General features: G+C 44.6%; 1 protein-coding gene across 1 annotated transcript; it reads left to right on the forward strand.

The window, feature by feature from the left end:
* Nucleotides 1-395: 395 nt before the first annotated feature.
* abhd17b (abhydrolase domain containing 17B, depalmitoylase) lies at nucleotides 396-10,961 on the forward strand. The gene is made up of 4 exons (XM_079269623.1): nucleotides 396-836; nucleotides 1,953-2,429; nucleotides 8,158-8,337; nucleotides 8,702-10,961. The coding sequence occupies exons 2-4, from the start codon at nucleotides 1,963-1,965 to the stop codon at nucleotides 8,919-8,921; spliced, it is 867 nt and encodes a 288-aa protein (XP_079125749.1). The 5' UTR covers nucleotides 396-836; nucleotides 1,953-1,962; the 3' UTR covers nucleotides 8,922-10,961.
* The last annotated feature ends 5,718 nt before the right edge of the window (nucleotides 10,962-16,679 follow it).

The raw sequence follows: 16,679 nt of genomic DNA on the forward strand, positions 1-16,679 counted from the left end.
ATAATAATAAATAAAGAGAAAAATATGTTTGTTGGAGTAAAAAACGACAACAAATCACAACACTGGTTCCGATAATATAATATAACAAAATACAATAGTTATAGTTATATGTTACCTGATCGAACGTTAGGAAACCCCCCATCGGGTGCTGATTGGACCGCGTGTTGCAATAGTAATCTCCGGTTGGTTCTTCTAAACGTCAATCAAAACATGAGGTCACCACTTTGCCGCGTCGGTAGGAGCCGCTCATAAATAGCCACACATCGTGCCATTGGTGGACTCGGTTCAACTGTCTCTTTGCTATTGGTCCATGAAACTGTCAATCACGACTCCCTCCTTCCTTACAAGCTAGGACAACAAGCCGAGTGATTTTCACACCGAACCTAAAGCGGTGATGTTTCGGAGGCTGAGCGATACCGTCGAGAACCGACTGGCTTTGAGACAATAATTTAGTTAATTTTAGAACTTTATTGAATGTACCCATGTCGCCGTTGAGCAGAATATACTCGAACGTTTTGAATGAATATACCTCGTTATCATTCAGGACCATATGTTGAGAAAACCGAGCGGAGAAAAAAAGAAAGAAAGGACCGTTTGGGAGGCTGTCTGGACCCCCCGGAGGACGAAGCGTCTCTAGCTAATATAAACTCACAGCTGTGGTGCCAAGAGGGATATACACTCTCACAGTGACTCAGCCAGCGAAGGGGACACGGAACGGAGGATAATCTGGCCGAGGCTAACCGTGACAATCTCCTGGTGCGAAAATAACACCTGACTACAGCGACGTCGGCTAACACTGTCACCTGAAAACAAAACAAGCGTCCACCGCCTTCCAGGTAATGGTTGTGATCATAATTCCGCTCAGAGAGCACGCGCATATTTGCATGTTCATCGTAATCTCTTCAAACACGTTTCTTTGCCTCCACCACCATTTTACAGTACATCGTTGCGGGGCTCTATTCTGTCTTCGCGTTTGGGCGATTATGGACTATTTTTGGGTAATTTGCAGTATTAAGCAAATAGGCTTCACTATGTATTTGACTGCTGTGTGCAAATGTCACAGCATCTTGCAGAAGCAGCATCCATAGGCTGCAAAAAGTATTCACCGGAAATCATCTCTGCCACTGCCACACAGGTAATTAAGTGGTGCTGAAGTCACCTGTGTGTGTGTGTGTGTGTGGGGGGGGGGGGGGTTAGGTAAGACTATTCCAAAATAATCCCTTCAGAGTAAAGTATGGACAATTCTAAAATAGCAAAAAAGCTATTGGAAATCTGTGAAATGCAATATAGGTAATTAAGTTTGGGAGAAGAGTATTTGAGGATGGTATTGCAAAGGTGTAATGGCAGGGTGTCATTTCTTACTTCAAGCACCTTCGTTGGAAATACAATCCACAGCACATTGTCATAACCTGACAGTGACGTGTTTCAGCCTATTTAGAAGGCCATGAGGAGTTATACAGAGTCAAATTACTTGTAAAAGGCATTTCCTAGAGGACATTTTGTCAGGGTTGCCACCTGGCCGCTACATTTCAAGAGCATCTGGGATATCCAAAAGGTGGCTTTAGGTGGGGAGGGGGGTCCAGGTGCAGGGTGAAACAAGAAAGCCTTCTGAGTCTATACTGTCTGAGAGGTTGTGGAGCCCCGAGGCAGACGGAGAACAAACACTCAATCAGGGTCAGATATCTTTCTTTTTTTTATAATGCTGGCTGAAGAGAGCTATGCATTCTGGAGTAGGGAATCGACACCAGCCCGGCTTTAGCCCCCCCCCCCCCCCATTCCCGGAAACCCCCTGCTTAACAAAGACAAGTATTTATGTTCTTGGAGAGAACATCATTCAAGAGCTCTGTGGAAAAATGGCTCTTGTGGTGTTTTCCTTGTGATCGATCTGCAGGGGATTCAGAGGCAAATTAGTCTTTCAGTTGTTTTACCCATTCTCCTTCTCCCCGTCACAGCGTTTTGAGGATGAACCACTTATCCCTCAGTGAGCTATGCTGCCTGTTCTGCTGTCCGCCGTGCCCCAGCAAGATTGCCTCTAAGCTGGCCTTCCTGCCTCCAGAGCCCACCTACAGCCTCATGTCCGACGACAGTGGCAGCCGCTGGACGCTGCACCTCTCCGAGCGCGCCGACTGGCAGTACTCGTCCCGCGAGAAGGACGCCATCGAGTGCTTCATGACCCGCACGGCAAGAGGGAACCGCATTGCCTGTATGTTTGTCCGCTGCTCACCCAGCGCTCGATACACGCTGTTGTTCTCCCATGGAAACGCGGTGGACTTAGGCCAGATGAGCAGCTTCTACATTGGCCTGGGTTCACGCATCAACTGCAACGTCTTCTCCTACGACTACTCGGGCTACGGGGCGAGTTCTGGGAAACCCTCCGAGAAGAACCTGTACGCCGATGTAGACGCCGCCTGGCAGGCACTCCGCTCACGGTAAGGAGAGATGATGGAGGGAAGGGGGAGGAGATGGGCACACCTGTACACAGATGTTAGGACAGCCTGGAGAAAAAAAAAGGATTCAGTGTTTCACTAGTACTTATTGATGTGTTGATATTAGAGTAATTGAATAGCATGCAGTCCCTAAACTTGATTTCTCACAAGGCTGCAAAATAAAACTTGTAGATCAAACACGCAGAGACTGGTGAGTTAAGCCCCGTGAACACAACACACACGCAAGTACTGGTGCTGGTACTGGTGCTGTTCAGTGCATGACAATAGTGGGAAAGCGTCCTATTAATAGCAGCTCTGGTCACGTCTTTCTCGTTTGACAGGAATGGTTTAGAAGAGACGACATGCCGTTTTCCTGGGCGGTAATAAGGAGCGTGTTTTCTATGACTAGCTGGCCAGCCATATGTAGGTGTGAGTGGGTGCTCTGCTGCATCTTTTTGCTCTGCAGGCTATGAACAGACTGATATTTGGCTTGTACTGATTTTTTTTTCATCTGATAAACAAGAAGCTTCTTGTTTCTTGTTGATCAGATGGTATCTGCATTTGTAACAACCACTTTGTGTGTGTGCGTGTGCGTGTGCGTGTGCGTGCGTGCGTGCGTCCGTCCTTGCCCTTTTGTTTATATGGTCATAAAAGTTCATCCAGCAGCCCTGGATGTTTTCAATATTTCCTGCTGGAAGACAAACAAATGACTAGCAGAGGAGATGGAGAACTTTGGCTCAGAACAACTAAACGCAGGAAGAGAAGAGCCAAAGGAGAGTAAATCAACCATAAAGAGAGAAACTAGGCTTCTAGCGTAGAGTGCCACTCCCGTGTGGCACTGCAGAGATTTTAATGTGCTGATGTAGAACACCGGAGGGGCCGCTGGCAACAAAATGTTGCTGTTTCTTAGTTACTAACTTTAGCTGTGAATCTCTGTCAGCACTATTTTGACATTTTGAGAAATGTCCTTCTGTAAATAAGGACATAGGTATATAAGGAAGCTGACCAGTTAAACGGGAAACTCTTGATCATAAAGGTTGTGTATACAGGAAATAGGCCACTGCTGTGAAGAAGAACTGTGCGTGTGTGTATAAATGCATTCCTTTGCATTAAAGTAAACCTTTCTGTCCCTTGTGTTTTAAATTAAGCACACTTGATTGCCATGACTGTCTCCTAAACTGTTTACCCAAAGATTTAATTACATTGTTGAATGTGAAGGATAGGAAAAGTGCTGAAGGCGTTAGAAAGGCCTTCTGGACGCTCTGAACCCATTCACTGCTTGAAGGAGGAAAAAAGCACTTAAGTGCTGTTCTGCTTTTTAATGTTTCTTGTTTCCATCTTACGTATCATTTTTGTTGGTACACCGAGGAAACTCCTACTCGCAATCTTGAGCGGCGCTGAAATTTCATTTAATCTGAGTGAAGCAGAACCGACGCTTCAAGTAATATTAGATAAAAGTAAGTTGAATTTCTCCTTAAATGACAATGCTGAAAACCATTTGCACAACCTAACCTGCCTGGGCCAAATAAATAAAGTTTGTACGGCGTTCTCCTAATTTTACTGGTTGTAACAGCTGTAACAAGCCGACTGTTTCTGTACGTGATGTTCATCAGCTTTTTTTTTTAAGAAAGTCTGAGCAGGCCTTGACTCTCATCGCTCCCACACAATGTATCTCATGTCTTTGGCGGTTACTCGGGCAAGAAGGCACTTCAAGACCGGATGAGCGGCTTTCTGGAACAAGGAAATAACTTCCTCATACTGAAGTGGCTGCGCGAGGGGAGTTCGTAGCATGGCTCAAGCACTTTAACCATATTTTGAAATCCTTTGTTTTCCACATCGCAGTATGGCCTCATGTCGGCAGCAATAAACACCCCCAATAGATGCTGTAATAGCTTTAGCCCGGTCTGATTCTGCCACAAACTGTTTGTTAAATGACGAGGTGATACCTTGTTGTTGTGTCTTGGTCCCCGTCACTGACAGACCAGGATGGTGGCACTTCATATGTGTTGCCGTTGTGTGTCGTTCTCGTCGAGCGCAACTGTTTTGTGCACCACACTCGTCCCGTCATTATTAGTAACTGGGAAGCCAAACATGTGACTTGTATGCCATTATGTAATGTGATATGTCTACGTTAATGGTGCACACGGGTCGTGATGGGGTACAAATTACAAGAGGGAGTTTCCCTATTGTGTACAATACCGAGACTCCTAGTATTATGTCCCCTTTCTGGCTCTGCTGTCTGTGTCTGATGGTTTGAGGGCGGTGCCAGATTCCCAATTGTCTGCCTGCGATGATTTATCACATCAAGAGGCATCTCTGCATGGCCTCACATTAGTCTGCTTCCTGCATCCCTCATGCATATCTCATGTTAGATCAGATTGCACAGCCTGAAGAAGAGAGCGGCTCTCGAGTCTTTCTACTTTCTCTGCTTGTTGAGAAGTGTCAGTCTTTTCTTTTTCTGATGATTTGACATTTTGAACCCATGAGGTTCAGTCTTGGTCTGCTTCCGTTTGGGGCTTTCTGTGTCATCCATCGTTTTCTCCTCATGATATGGCAGACTGCAAATTACTCTTCTCTTGAGTGTTGACACACTTGTTAGGCATTTTTTTTGCTTTATTCCAGGATCATAAGACAGAGGGCAGCCACCTGTCACGCTGAACCCAACACAGTCTCCTCCTGTGCTCCTTTGTTGAGCCACGGTGGATGAGCCACTCCCTGCACCTGAGCAGGGAGGGGATCGGATGAGTCAGCAATGTTTGCTCATTCACACGGCAAATGTTTTTACGCATGCTAACAGAATAATGAGTCTGGTGACTATTTGCTGCAGAAGAAGAAATTGAGCTTGAGAAAAAATCAGTTTATTGACTAAAGAGTGACCAAGCTGATGAAAGCCATCAGCACCCTGTCTCTCTCTCTCTCTCTGTCGCTCTCTCTCTGTGTGTGTGTGTGTGTCTTTTTCTTTTCTCTTGAAATAAAGCGGTCAATCCTGCTAGTCTAATATTGAGTGGTAGCTTAGCAACCCATGTCCAATGAGCTTCCAGACAGAGGTCTTCCCACACTATGTCCACTAAAAACAAACACAAAAACTCACTTCCTAGTCAATCATCACACCGATCCAAATCAAAACTCCATCCGTCTTCTTCGACCTTCACTAGTGGGGAGACATCCACACAGAGGCCATCATGACTGAGCTATGCATCCTTCATTTTAAACATTAGTGGTGGTTAGTATATTTTTTTTGTAGTGTGAAAGTCTCAAACCGTTACAACCCTAATTTCAACGCCTCGGTGAAGGATCCCCCTGCTGTAGTGCAGATGGTACAGTGATCTGTTAAAACGTGACTGTAGATATGTTCAGAACATCTATTAGTCATAGTGACGGCGATGGGATGAGAATACTTTTGGTCCTCAGCGAGCAAGTGGTGGGCAGCCAAGAGGGATGGAGGGACGTAATAAGGGAATGCAGGAGGATGTGATGCATAATTGATCGGATTTCTGTCAGGAGACGAGATGGATGATTGTTTTGGGGGAGGAGCGTAACCATGGAGCATGGCTGGCAATGGCCTGGTGAGGTCATTCAAGCTGAATCGAGTAAATTGCAGGCTTGTGTTGGCCGGGGGGGGGGGGGTTTGCATCTCGTTGGTCAAAGCCAGTCGTAGTGCCGTCCTAACACGAGTGCAGCTACAGATCTGCTCCGCTGTTGTCCATCGATAGCAGGATGGGTTAGAGGTTCAGAGGGACCTTGTTGTAAGCAGCAGTTCAAAGCCTTGCATTATTCATTGTCCTCGAGTGAAACACTCCTACTTGTTCAATGTTTTAAGTGTAAAGATGTTAGTCAGGTGTGGGGAAAGCCTTGTTTGTCCCTTCACCTGATGACTAAGCTCTCAAATGGTTTCACGTCACCCTGTCTGTATTGACGTTGTGTAAGCTTCATGTCCTGTGTGGTGACTGGTGTGTGGATTGGCCAGGCTTTAGTGGCCTGATATGGCAAGGAACATTGACTAGACAAATGGAGATAAGCACAAGCACAATGTGATAAGGGTCTAACACTGAGAAGCTCTTGGTAACTGTAAACAAATAACAAAAGCTGAATCTTTAACTTTTAAAAAACGGCCTCGTGCTGAGTTTCTTATGATCTAATTCTGCCTGTGAACAGTTCTGGTAGAGGGAAGGAAACAACCATACCAGCCCCTTGTACCAAACAATTCACTTGAATCTTTCCTGGGAGGAGTTAATATTAATCATGTGTTCATAAATCATCCGAGTGTTACGTCATCTCCCAGATTACGTGGCGCCTTCTGTTGCTTGTCTAGTTTCATTTTTAAGATTCAATGAGTTCACCGCTCTTGACGGGGAAGTTTGGGTTTGATGTTGCCGAAAGTCTTTTGCCCTCGAGCTCTGTTATTACCCACCGTACATATTGTTGTCTGTTACTACAGCTGAGCTTAACCTCTGACCGCTTTTTATAGAAGCGGTTAGTCCCCAATGGGACACGGTGTCAGAAAGCGCAGCGTCATTTTTGACTAGTTTGGCCTCCTCACTATCGCTCACCTCCCTTAATCGGTAACATTACTGAAACATTTTGAACAATTGAGACCAGCTTTCACTACATGAATTGTGTATTTTATCATCAGCCAACCTTGAGTTATTGGTGCTGTTCACGCCACAGCACCAGCAGTCTCTCCCATGCCGTGCCAGTACTTTCACCCCTCTTTATAGTCGGTAAACTGCTCATGTGCTCCTGCTAATGACTGTGTATGTCTGCACTTGTCTATTGCCCCGTCATAGCCGCAGTACGGCTACATCACTGCACACTGTTCCTTTGCAAAGGTTGTGTTAGACTTGTGTTGTGGCGCTTCTAATTATAATAATCAATCACAGCAGTGTAGAGCGCCGTCAGTCTTTGTTTGTTTGTTCATCACTGTGTATTATAGGACTGCAGAGGCTGCACCGTTAAGCCTGTAATGTCAGTGTTCCTAATTTTAATAAAAGAGCAGAGTCAGGCTGGTTGTGGCTGTGTACTATGCGCTATCCAGCAGTTCAGACAGTGATGCAGTGTTCTCAGACCAGGTTTCAGGTCGTCAGCTGACTGGTTGCTTTGCTGGAGTCGGTCACATTCGCCATAATCTGCTGTGGAATGTCTTCACCCTCGATCCAGTACCGGTGTTTCCCTTTGCTGCCTTTCTGCTGGTATTCCTCCTCCTTCCCTCTGAATCACGAGACTCCAGCTGCTTTGAAAAGCAGCAGACAGCCACTGAACTGTGGCTGTCTGCCATCTTTGTGTGCACATTTTAGGAGGCAGTGTAATCACTGAGTCACTGTTGCGTGACATTTCAGCCTATAATAGAGTATGAGTAAGTCTCCGTAAGCACACAGGTGTGTGTTTGCATGGAGCAGCATGTCGGGGGGAAAATAAGAGTACGATCTGAGAATAAGTGTGAGTGTTTTCTATGAGCAAACCTTTGAATCGTGATCACAAACCTTTTACTTTGAAAAGCACTTAAAGAAAATCAACTTTAACCAAATGGTGGATTCCACAATAAAACACTTCTTCGATATTGCCAGACAAGCTGCTTTTTACAATGAACAAAAGGCCTAACTGGACGTCTGCCAGTGTCTGGAAAAGCACACAAGCTTCACCTGTATACGTCTGGCTTCTGGTAGAGTAAATATCCTGCACATGATCAGTGAAAAGTGTGAAGTACAGATGTCCTGTGTCCTGTTTTTGGCAGGTATGGCATCCGTCCAGAGAACGTGATCGTGTACGGTCAGAGCATCGGCACCGTGCCCTCCGTGGACCTGGCTTCTCGCTATGAGAGCGCTGCAGTCATCCTCCACTCCCCGCTCACCTCCGGCATGAGGGTGGCCTTCCCCGACACCAAGAAGACCTACTGCTTTGACGCCTTTCCGAAGTGAGTGTGCCGTACGAGACAGATGGCTCCTGTGAAAGCCAGGCTATTTGTATCACAGACATCCTGCGCACACACTCTTTAAAAACACACGTATGAAGGAATCTGCATCAGAAAACACTCGCACAAGCTTGCAAACATTGACTTATGCATTTGTGTTCAATCAATACTGGGTGTGTTTTCTTCTTAATGAACCCAGGCGCTTCAAATGTTTTCAATAGTTTCCTCTGGTGGTCAGTTGCTGAACTAGATCTGATCACAATTCTTTACTTAGTTTATGATTACAATAACTCAACCCAGGTCTTTTTCCTGTCTGCTTCATGCCCGTATTTTTCATCCTAACTCTTCTTACTTCCTTACTCCAAAGCATCGACAAGATTTCGAAGGTGACGTCCCCGGTGCTGGTGATCCACGGTACGGAGGACGAGGTCATCGACTTCTCCCACGGCCTGGCGCTGTATGAGCGCTGTCAGCGCCCCGTGGAGCCGCTCTGGGTGGAGGGGGCTGGACACAATGACGTAGAGCTCTACGGACAATACCTGGAGAGACTCAAACAGTTCGTTGCTCATGAGCTGGTCAACTTGTAGTGGAGAGAAATGTTTTTTTAAGAGGGGTCAGAGGATGGAGAAGGGGTACTTCTTTTTTTTGTGTGTGTGTGTGTGTGTGTGAAGTGATGCAGGTAAAAGTGGTGTTTGTCTGTGTCGTACTGACGTTTCGGTGGCAGTCTCCTCTCATTGTCGAGCACCTCTCCCCTTTGGAGCTCCAATTTGTCCGTCGGTACCGTCAACTCCCCTGCTGCAGCTGTGAACTTACAAGTACCCACTATTTTGTTTTTGCTTTTAGATTTTATTTTTATTTAGTTGAAAATTGCACATTGTGAAAGTGTGTTTGAATGACAGAAGTAGACTTGTGCACAGATAACGTACCATGCGTGTATGCAGTATATGAGAGTGAGTGTGTGTGTGTGTCACATTTTTGCTGCCTTTTGAGAAGGACGTGGTCCGCGGTTCTTAACAGAGTTCTGGAGGCGTTCCAGGTCCTAAGAAACATCCTTTCTACAAACTGGACAGGATCACACGTGGACCAGACTCTCTCTAATCCAACGGGACTCATCTGACTTTGAGGTCAGGTTCGGTCCCGCACTGTGCAGTCACCATGAATTCATTTTTTTCTGGATTACTGTTCATTAGGTTTTTTATATTATACATGGTATTGTGCACGTATCAGCTGTCACTGACAAACTGTACACGACAAACTGATATTATCTAGCTGGGCCAGTGTTGCCAAATTGTTAGTACAGTATATAGAGTTGGTCACACAAAGAACTTTGTACAAAATCCATTAAATGGTACAATTTAATGCAAGATGGAGCTCCGTCTGCTGCTCGTGTAGCCAGTTAAGGCCGGGCTGTATTTCATTGCCTCATACATGTGGGTTACTTCCCACTCTTTCTTTTGAAAATGTAAACTCAGAGTATCACTACATTGTAGTCGATGCGCTGGATGTTGTCAGAACGATGAAGTGCAGTTTAATGGACAGAATATCTGACCCCCCCCCCCCCCCCCCCGTGGAGATGACAAAGCATTGATAAAGTAACTATTATGAAACCCCGTGCTGAGGTATCTTCTGTCCGTAAGTTAAATCATGTATGTAGTTGTTATGACAGATCTCTCTTATGTACCAGATCTTTGTTTTCTATGATAACTGTGTTGACTACTGTGACAGCAGCCAATAGTCTGTGCTCTGATCAAGACTTAAACCACTAATGCCAATCGGGACTGAATGGTGAGCAGCATTAACACAGCTGGTGTCGATTCCTTCTTAGTTTGAAAATGTTGTGTTTGAAGTAATTGAGAAGCTTTCACATCGTTTGAGCTAAACAAAGAATGGACAGTGGCTTTTATCGGCGTAAGTGGCTCGGCCTTTTAAGCCCTCCGTCGTGGACAGACTGTCTTGTTTTTGTCTTAACTTTATCTCGTTGTCTGCATGGTGTTTCTGGATCCATTGCTGTCTGTTGATTTGCCCTTTAATGCCGAGTGAAGCAGCTGATGACTCCATTAAGGCCATGAAGAGCAGACGTCAAAGTGCTACTGCATGCCATGAAATGTTAGTCGTCTGTTTAATTTTTTTATAACAAACTCAGAATTGCATAATAAATCTCATTGAGTCCTTTTCTTCTGGGTGTTTTTGATGCCTGTCTTCACAAAAGGGGTCAAACACTGGTAATCAATAACCGATATGTCAATGGGTGCTACTGTAAACCTTCAGGTCTGATCACTCACAGCTTGAGAGGAAGTTTGATGTTTGTCAGGTAATTGTTGTCATGAAAACCACTTCTTTTCACAACTCATTTGTCTTATGAATAAGGTTATGCTTTCTTTCATTTTCACTCTGTAAATAATATTTGTACTGGACTTTTTTGTTGTTATCTCTCAACGGTCTTATTTCTTACTTCTCTAACTCTTGATCTGACAACTGTCAGACCAAGAGGACCGTTGTGCTGGTCACCTTGACTAAAGTCATCTCCAAATTAGATTTAAGTTTGTATATCATATTTCAATACAGAAGGAACTTGTATGTAATGATGTAATTCTAACATGGATAGAGCAAATAAAATTGTATTTGAGAAACAACCCGAGCTGTGACTGAACTGTTGATTTTTGGGGACAATGTATTAATGTTTCTTGTTTTCGGGTCTTTATTGTGAAAATGGTCTCGTGCCAGGACGACGAGTTCTCTTCTGCTCATTCACGTGATAAAGACGGTACGTTACGGTATGATGGGAGCTCAGGAGACAAAGAGATGCAGAGAGGTAATTTGGCTGTCGGGGAACTTAAAATTCTCTGGTCATATGAAAATCTTAATTTATATATTCAACTTTATTTCCAGACACGAGTCCATATTTATAAAAGCTGGTTTTCTCTCTTGTTCAACACAGTCACTGATGAATTCATAACTTTGAATTATGAGACTAAAGGAGGTGGACACGTTATCAAACACCTGCACAGTTTAATGAAATCCTGCATAAAATATTACTTTTGTGCGCCAGAGGTGGTTAATATTTGAGGATGTACATTGTGGTATTACTGTATGTCGTTCATAATACTAAACCGTCTTTGTTTAGAATGGTAGAGTTGAGCTTGTGGGCACAAAGTTTGGGACTTTTGGGGCTTTTGACTTGCACTGGCATGCTTGGTGTTCAGGTGGCGACGTAAATAAGAGCTTCAGACTGTTAGCCAGAACCTCACTGCACACCACGCACTGTGGCTTTGGGGAATCTGCGTTGCCAATCCAAGTGAAGCCCAGACACACATACTTTTCATCATATTCCCTCTTTTTTTCCCAGTCTGATGCTCTCTCTCGTTTCCTCTTTTTCACCTTGACTCCGCGATGGGCCGATGTGCTCCCGATTTGTCTGTGCTGCACCTCTCCGTTCCCCTCGCCTCCGATTCCTCTCTCTCTCTCTGTCCCTCTCCTCTTTTACGACTGATAGCTTCAGATGTCCCACCTGACAGTTTTTAAATTAAAATTACGAATCACATAAAATGACGTAGCGGCACCCCTGACTTAAACTGTCTGAGAAGTTCGAGGGAGGTCAGAGGCTTTGTAGTGGGTTGGTGGTTTTGCCCGTCCTGGCTCTCTGTTCTTCTCTCCAGCCCCTGCTCACTCCCCAGACCTGCCAGTCCTGGTCACATGACACCCCCTCCCACCTACACACCTGTTCCCACTTTCCTCATCAGACCTGTAGTTTCTAGAAAACACACCTAAAACATTTTACTCGACTATATATTTGGAGTTTTTTACGAGAAGTAATTGTTCTTTGTACATAAGAAACATTTCACCAACAAAGACCACGCTTCTTATGATTGCAAATTAGTTTGAAATAACACAACATACATCACAAAAAACATAATAAATAGAACTGAAGCCACCCGGAGATAATTGACAGACTTATACAGGGAGACACAGGTTGTTAAATCAGGAGAAACTTAATTTACAGTGAACAAATACATTTATTAAATTGTGCAAAGTAAAATTTTGGAGAGTCGACACTGGTGGGGGTGTTGAAGACAGTAGGGGCAGGCTGAAGATCTAGATGACGGCATGTTTGAGTGGGACTGCCCTCAGTGGAAGAAACCTTGAACACCGGATGTGATGATGAATGGGGAGGAGGGTCACATCGGGTTCTACTGAAATGACAGCTGACTGCACAGAAGAGAACAGGTCTTTAAAGTTTGACGGGAAATATATGATTGGCTGAGGGAGGCCGTGGCGAAATCGCCCACTGTCAGCTGATAGAGTAGGAGCGAGAGTCAGAGAGATGAGTGAGTGAATGAGAGCATAACAAGACTGTCCGAATGTAGGAAGTTAGAGTAAATCCCCAAACGTTACATAGTTAATTCATTTACAACTGTATGATTATAAATACTATATTTGAAAATATCACTCCTCTAAGCAAAGCTCTCTAAGTTTTACTGTACTTTACTCTCAGTAAATAATCAATGCTAACAATTTGATAATCAAGGAGGGATTTGGTAATCCTTAAATTATTATCGTGGAACCAAACATACTAGGCCAAATTACGAAAAGTGCTAACGGACTAAATCTATTCTGAATCCAATGCTACAGGTCAGATATGCTGTAATAATACCGGTTCACACGACAGGAGTTTGGTGAGGGTATATTACCCCATCATACTACATCGGACTCCGGGATTACCCTCACGCAGGCTGGCACATGACGAGGAAGCCTGACCGCCCACCATTGACACTGACAGCAGCCTGTGGATTGCCCAACACAGCGACATGCCACCTTGCAGGATGTAAGAACTGTCTCTCACCGACAGTTCAAACGCTGACCGTCAGCAAGCAGCCATGCAATCTCGTGATTCATATGCCACAACAACGGCAGTGGCAGTGGCCGGTGCCAGATAATAGATATGATCCAAACAAACCTGTGAGTGAACGGTAGCATAAAGACACTGTCCGCAAAGCTCTAAGTTTTACTGTACTTAATTCTCAGTAAATAATCAATGTTAACAATTTGATATTCAAGGAGGGATTTGGTCATCCTAAAATCATCATGGTGGCACCAAACATCCTGAGCCAAATTATGAAAAGTGGTAGCAGTCCAAGTCTATTCTGAACTATTCTGAATGTACGATTATATAAGTTATAACATGTAGGCCATGATCGCCATAACGTTGAAATCTAGTTGAAAGGATCTTTTTGCTGCTGTACCGAACACATTTCCCCTTGCTGGATGAATACACCTATCTATCCATCTTATGAAAGAAGGAACAGTAACCGAATAAGAGAAACGAGCAAAGCGATCAAGATTCAAGTTAGCAACATTTATTGAGACAACAAAGCACCTTGTACAAGATGAACAGACTTCTGCCAAACAAGCCAAACAGGTGATTCAGTGAGCAAAAATGTCACTCAGTGTGAAAGCAACAAAAGACACAAAGAAAGGCCATTTCATTGCCAAAGCACCTCTCAACAACAAGGCTATTAGAAGTTCTTTAAATAAAACATGACATTAAAGACAACTTAAGAAATAAATGCAGTGCACCACAGAAAGGTCTGAGCCAATCAAATGTTTCTACTTGTCTCTGTTAAGTATAATAATAATGATACCACGATGACACAGTGCTGTATTCATTTCTCCCCGAACTGTAGAACACAGGACAACATCCCCTATCATCCACATCTCTAAATCAGGATGTCAGTGCAGTTCTCTGGCTGGGAGGTGGTTGACGATGGTGCTTCTGGTGTGGAGCTGGAGGCGTCCCAGAAACCACGAAACCGGGGCGTCTACACCATGTACCACGGGACCAGTGTTGCCAGCGCAAGGCTCATCCTCGCCAATGGTTTTAAACCGTCATCGATTGGCATGCTGGGAATGGGCGTCTATGTCAGTCGTAACATAAAAAAGGCGGCTCATTATCCATTGAACAGTAACATTACAGACCGCGTGGTGTTTTTGTTGCACGTGCGCGTTGGCCGTGTCAAGCGTATCGACAAGGACAACCATCCCATGCAGTACACCTGGCACACGAATGGCTACGACACTGCCTGGGTACCCCCCAACTGTGGCATGACATCTGTGCGCAGTGGCCTAGAGGAGGATTGTGTGTTTGACCCCAAAAGAGTGACGGTGGCACGCATCGCAAATGCACCGAACCCCACCATACAGAAGGAACTTCAACAGCTTCTTTCAAAGACGCCCGGAAAACCGGGAGGAGGTGGCGCTGGTGCTGCAGATGTGTGTTCGCTGTGTAAGAGGAAGACCCAGCAGGGCTCTCTACACATCAAGCAACAGTGCTGGGAGTGTGGGCAAAACATCTGCATTCTCATGTCCAAGCATGTGTGTCCAGCCAAACCCTCACTGGGGGCGAGGGAAGATGATACAGATTAGAAAAACAATTCCAAATTCAGGATGTTATCATACATTTGGTTTCCTTACATAAAACAATAACTGTAATAGGTGCAACATGTTTAATGCTGCTGGACATGTTTTGGGGATGTTTGTATTGTATACATTTGTATTTGTTTTCTTTACGTGAGAGGATCAATAAATAAATAAAGCCGGTTGTCTCTCATATGAGTAATCGTGTGAAATCTTCCATCACACACTGAGCAGCTCTAAGGTTTCTCTCCTGTGTGTGTTCTCATGTGCCTCTTTAAATTTGAACCCTGGTTAAAAGAGTTCTTACAAACTGAGCAGCTGAAAGTTTTCTCTCCTGTGTGCGTTCTCATGTGGCTCTTTAAACTTGAACCCCGGTTAAAAGAGTGCTCACAAACTGAGCAGCTGAAAGTTTTCTCTCCTGTGTGTGTCATCATGTGTCTCTTTAAATCTGAACCCTGGTTAAAAGAGTGCTCACAAACTGAGCAGCTGAAAGGTTTCTCTCCTGTGTGTGTCATCATGTGTCTCTTCAGAGTTCCCTTTGTTCTAAATGTTTTCTCACACTCAGAGCATCTAAATAGTTTCTCACCAGCGCTACGTCTTGAATCACTGTCAAGGACTTCATCAGGTTTCACATAGTTTAAACCTGACTGAGGTTCTCCGGTCTCCTTCCAATCATCACTGTCATCAGTGTCAGAAGAGTCTCCAGTCTTCTCATCAGTATCTGGTTCTGGATGTCTATCTGGATCTGAGTTCCTGCCTGGTGCTGGTCCTCCACAGTCCTCTCCATCAGCATCTGTTTCCATCTGTTCAGTTTGCCTTTGATGAAGCTGTGAGGACTGAGCTTCCTCCTCATCATCTTCAGTCTTCACAGGAGTGAATGAGAACTTGACATCAGCCTCCTCCAGACCTTGAAGCTGCTCTCCCTCCTGACTGGTCCAGAGGTCCTCCTGTTCCTCTTTAATGTGTGGGGGCTCTGGGTCCTCCTGGTCCAGACTGGAGCTCCACTCCTGCTGCTCAGGAGGAACCTCTTCTTTAACCACCAACAGCTGCTGGACGTCTGCAGGAAAACAGTAAACACACACAGAGACGTTACAAAGAAATATTAGTACTGAGCAAATAATCTCCTGAACATACACTTTTTTTTCCTGCCATCATTCCCTCTTACACTCCCTGTGCAGTTACCAAACAGACATGCCGACACAAAATGTAAAGACACAACGCACCAGCAGCGATGAGGTCATCAATAGTTTACATGGCAAAAAAGTGTGGCACGACCCAACATTGTTAAGAAGTATTCAAAGAACCTGCATCGTCCATAAAGTCCGGCTGAGATGTGATCATGTGGGCAGTTATAGTCGACTAATGTACGTAAACCTGCCACCGTAGAAACAGTGAATAGAACCTTCAGAAGCAGCCACGACGTAACCGTGGATGTGACCATGAACATATTAATCAAGCTGCAACAAGCTGCAAAATCCACGTGGTGTTATCAAAGAGACCAACGTGTGAATATCTTCTGTCATAAAGAAGCTGAGAGAATAAACAGTGAACCAACCTGCTCTGTGTAACCGGAGCTGAGGGATGTAAATAGCGCGCAGTTGCCTATGTTGTCGCTCGCTCTCCTCTTTTGAGCGACAAAGTTCCTCCTCGTACTCCGCTATGGTTCTTTCAAACAGACCAAAGATCTCCTCAGCAGCCGCAGTTAGTCGCTGGTTGACTAAAGATCTCAGCATTTCGACTTTAGACATGTTCCTGCGTGGACAGAACCAGATATACTCATTTGTAGGCAGGCAACAAAAATATTCAGGTTGAAATAAAAACCTTCTTCTTCAGTGAACTTGTATCAAACTAGTCATTGCCAGAAGCATTTGTAGTGCAAAAAAATGCAGCGTTATATTTCAAAAAGACACTAAAACCATGCATGTAGTGTTCAA

This window comes from Melanostigma gelatinosum (assembly GCF_949748355.1).
Source record: "Melanostigma gelatinosum genome assembly, chromosome: 6".
NCBI lineage: Eukaryota > Metazoa > Chordata > Actinopteri > Perciformes > Zoarcidae > Melanostigma > Melanostigma gelatinosum.

Excerpts from the sequence above, each read along its gene's own strand:
- abhd17b (XM_079269623.1), top strand. The coding sequence starts at position 1,963 with ATGAACCACTTATCCCTCAGTGAGCTATGCTGCCTGTTCTGCTGTCCG. Across the intron at positions 2,430-8,157 it reads TGGCAGGCACTCCGCTCACG|GTATGGCATCCGTCCAGAGA; the intron begins GTAAGGAGAGAT and ends TGTTTTTGGCAG. Across the intron at positions 8,338-8,701 it reads TGCTTTGACGCCTTTCCGAA|CATCGACAAGATTTCGAAGG; the intron begins GTGAGTGTGCCG and ends CTTACTCCAAAG.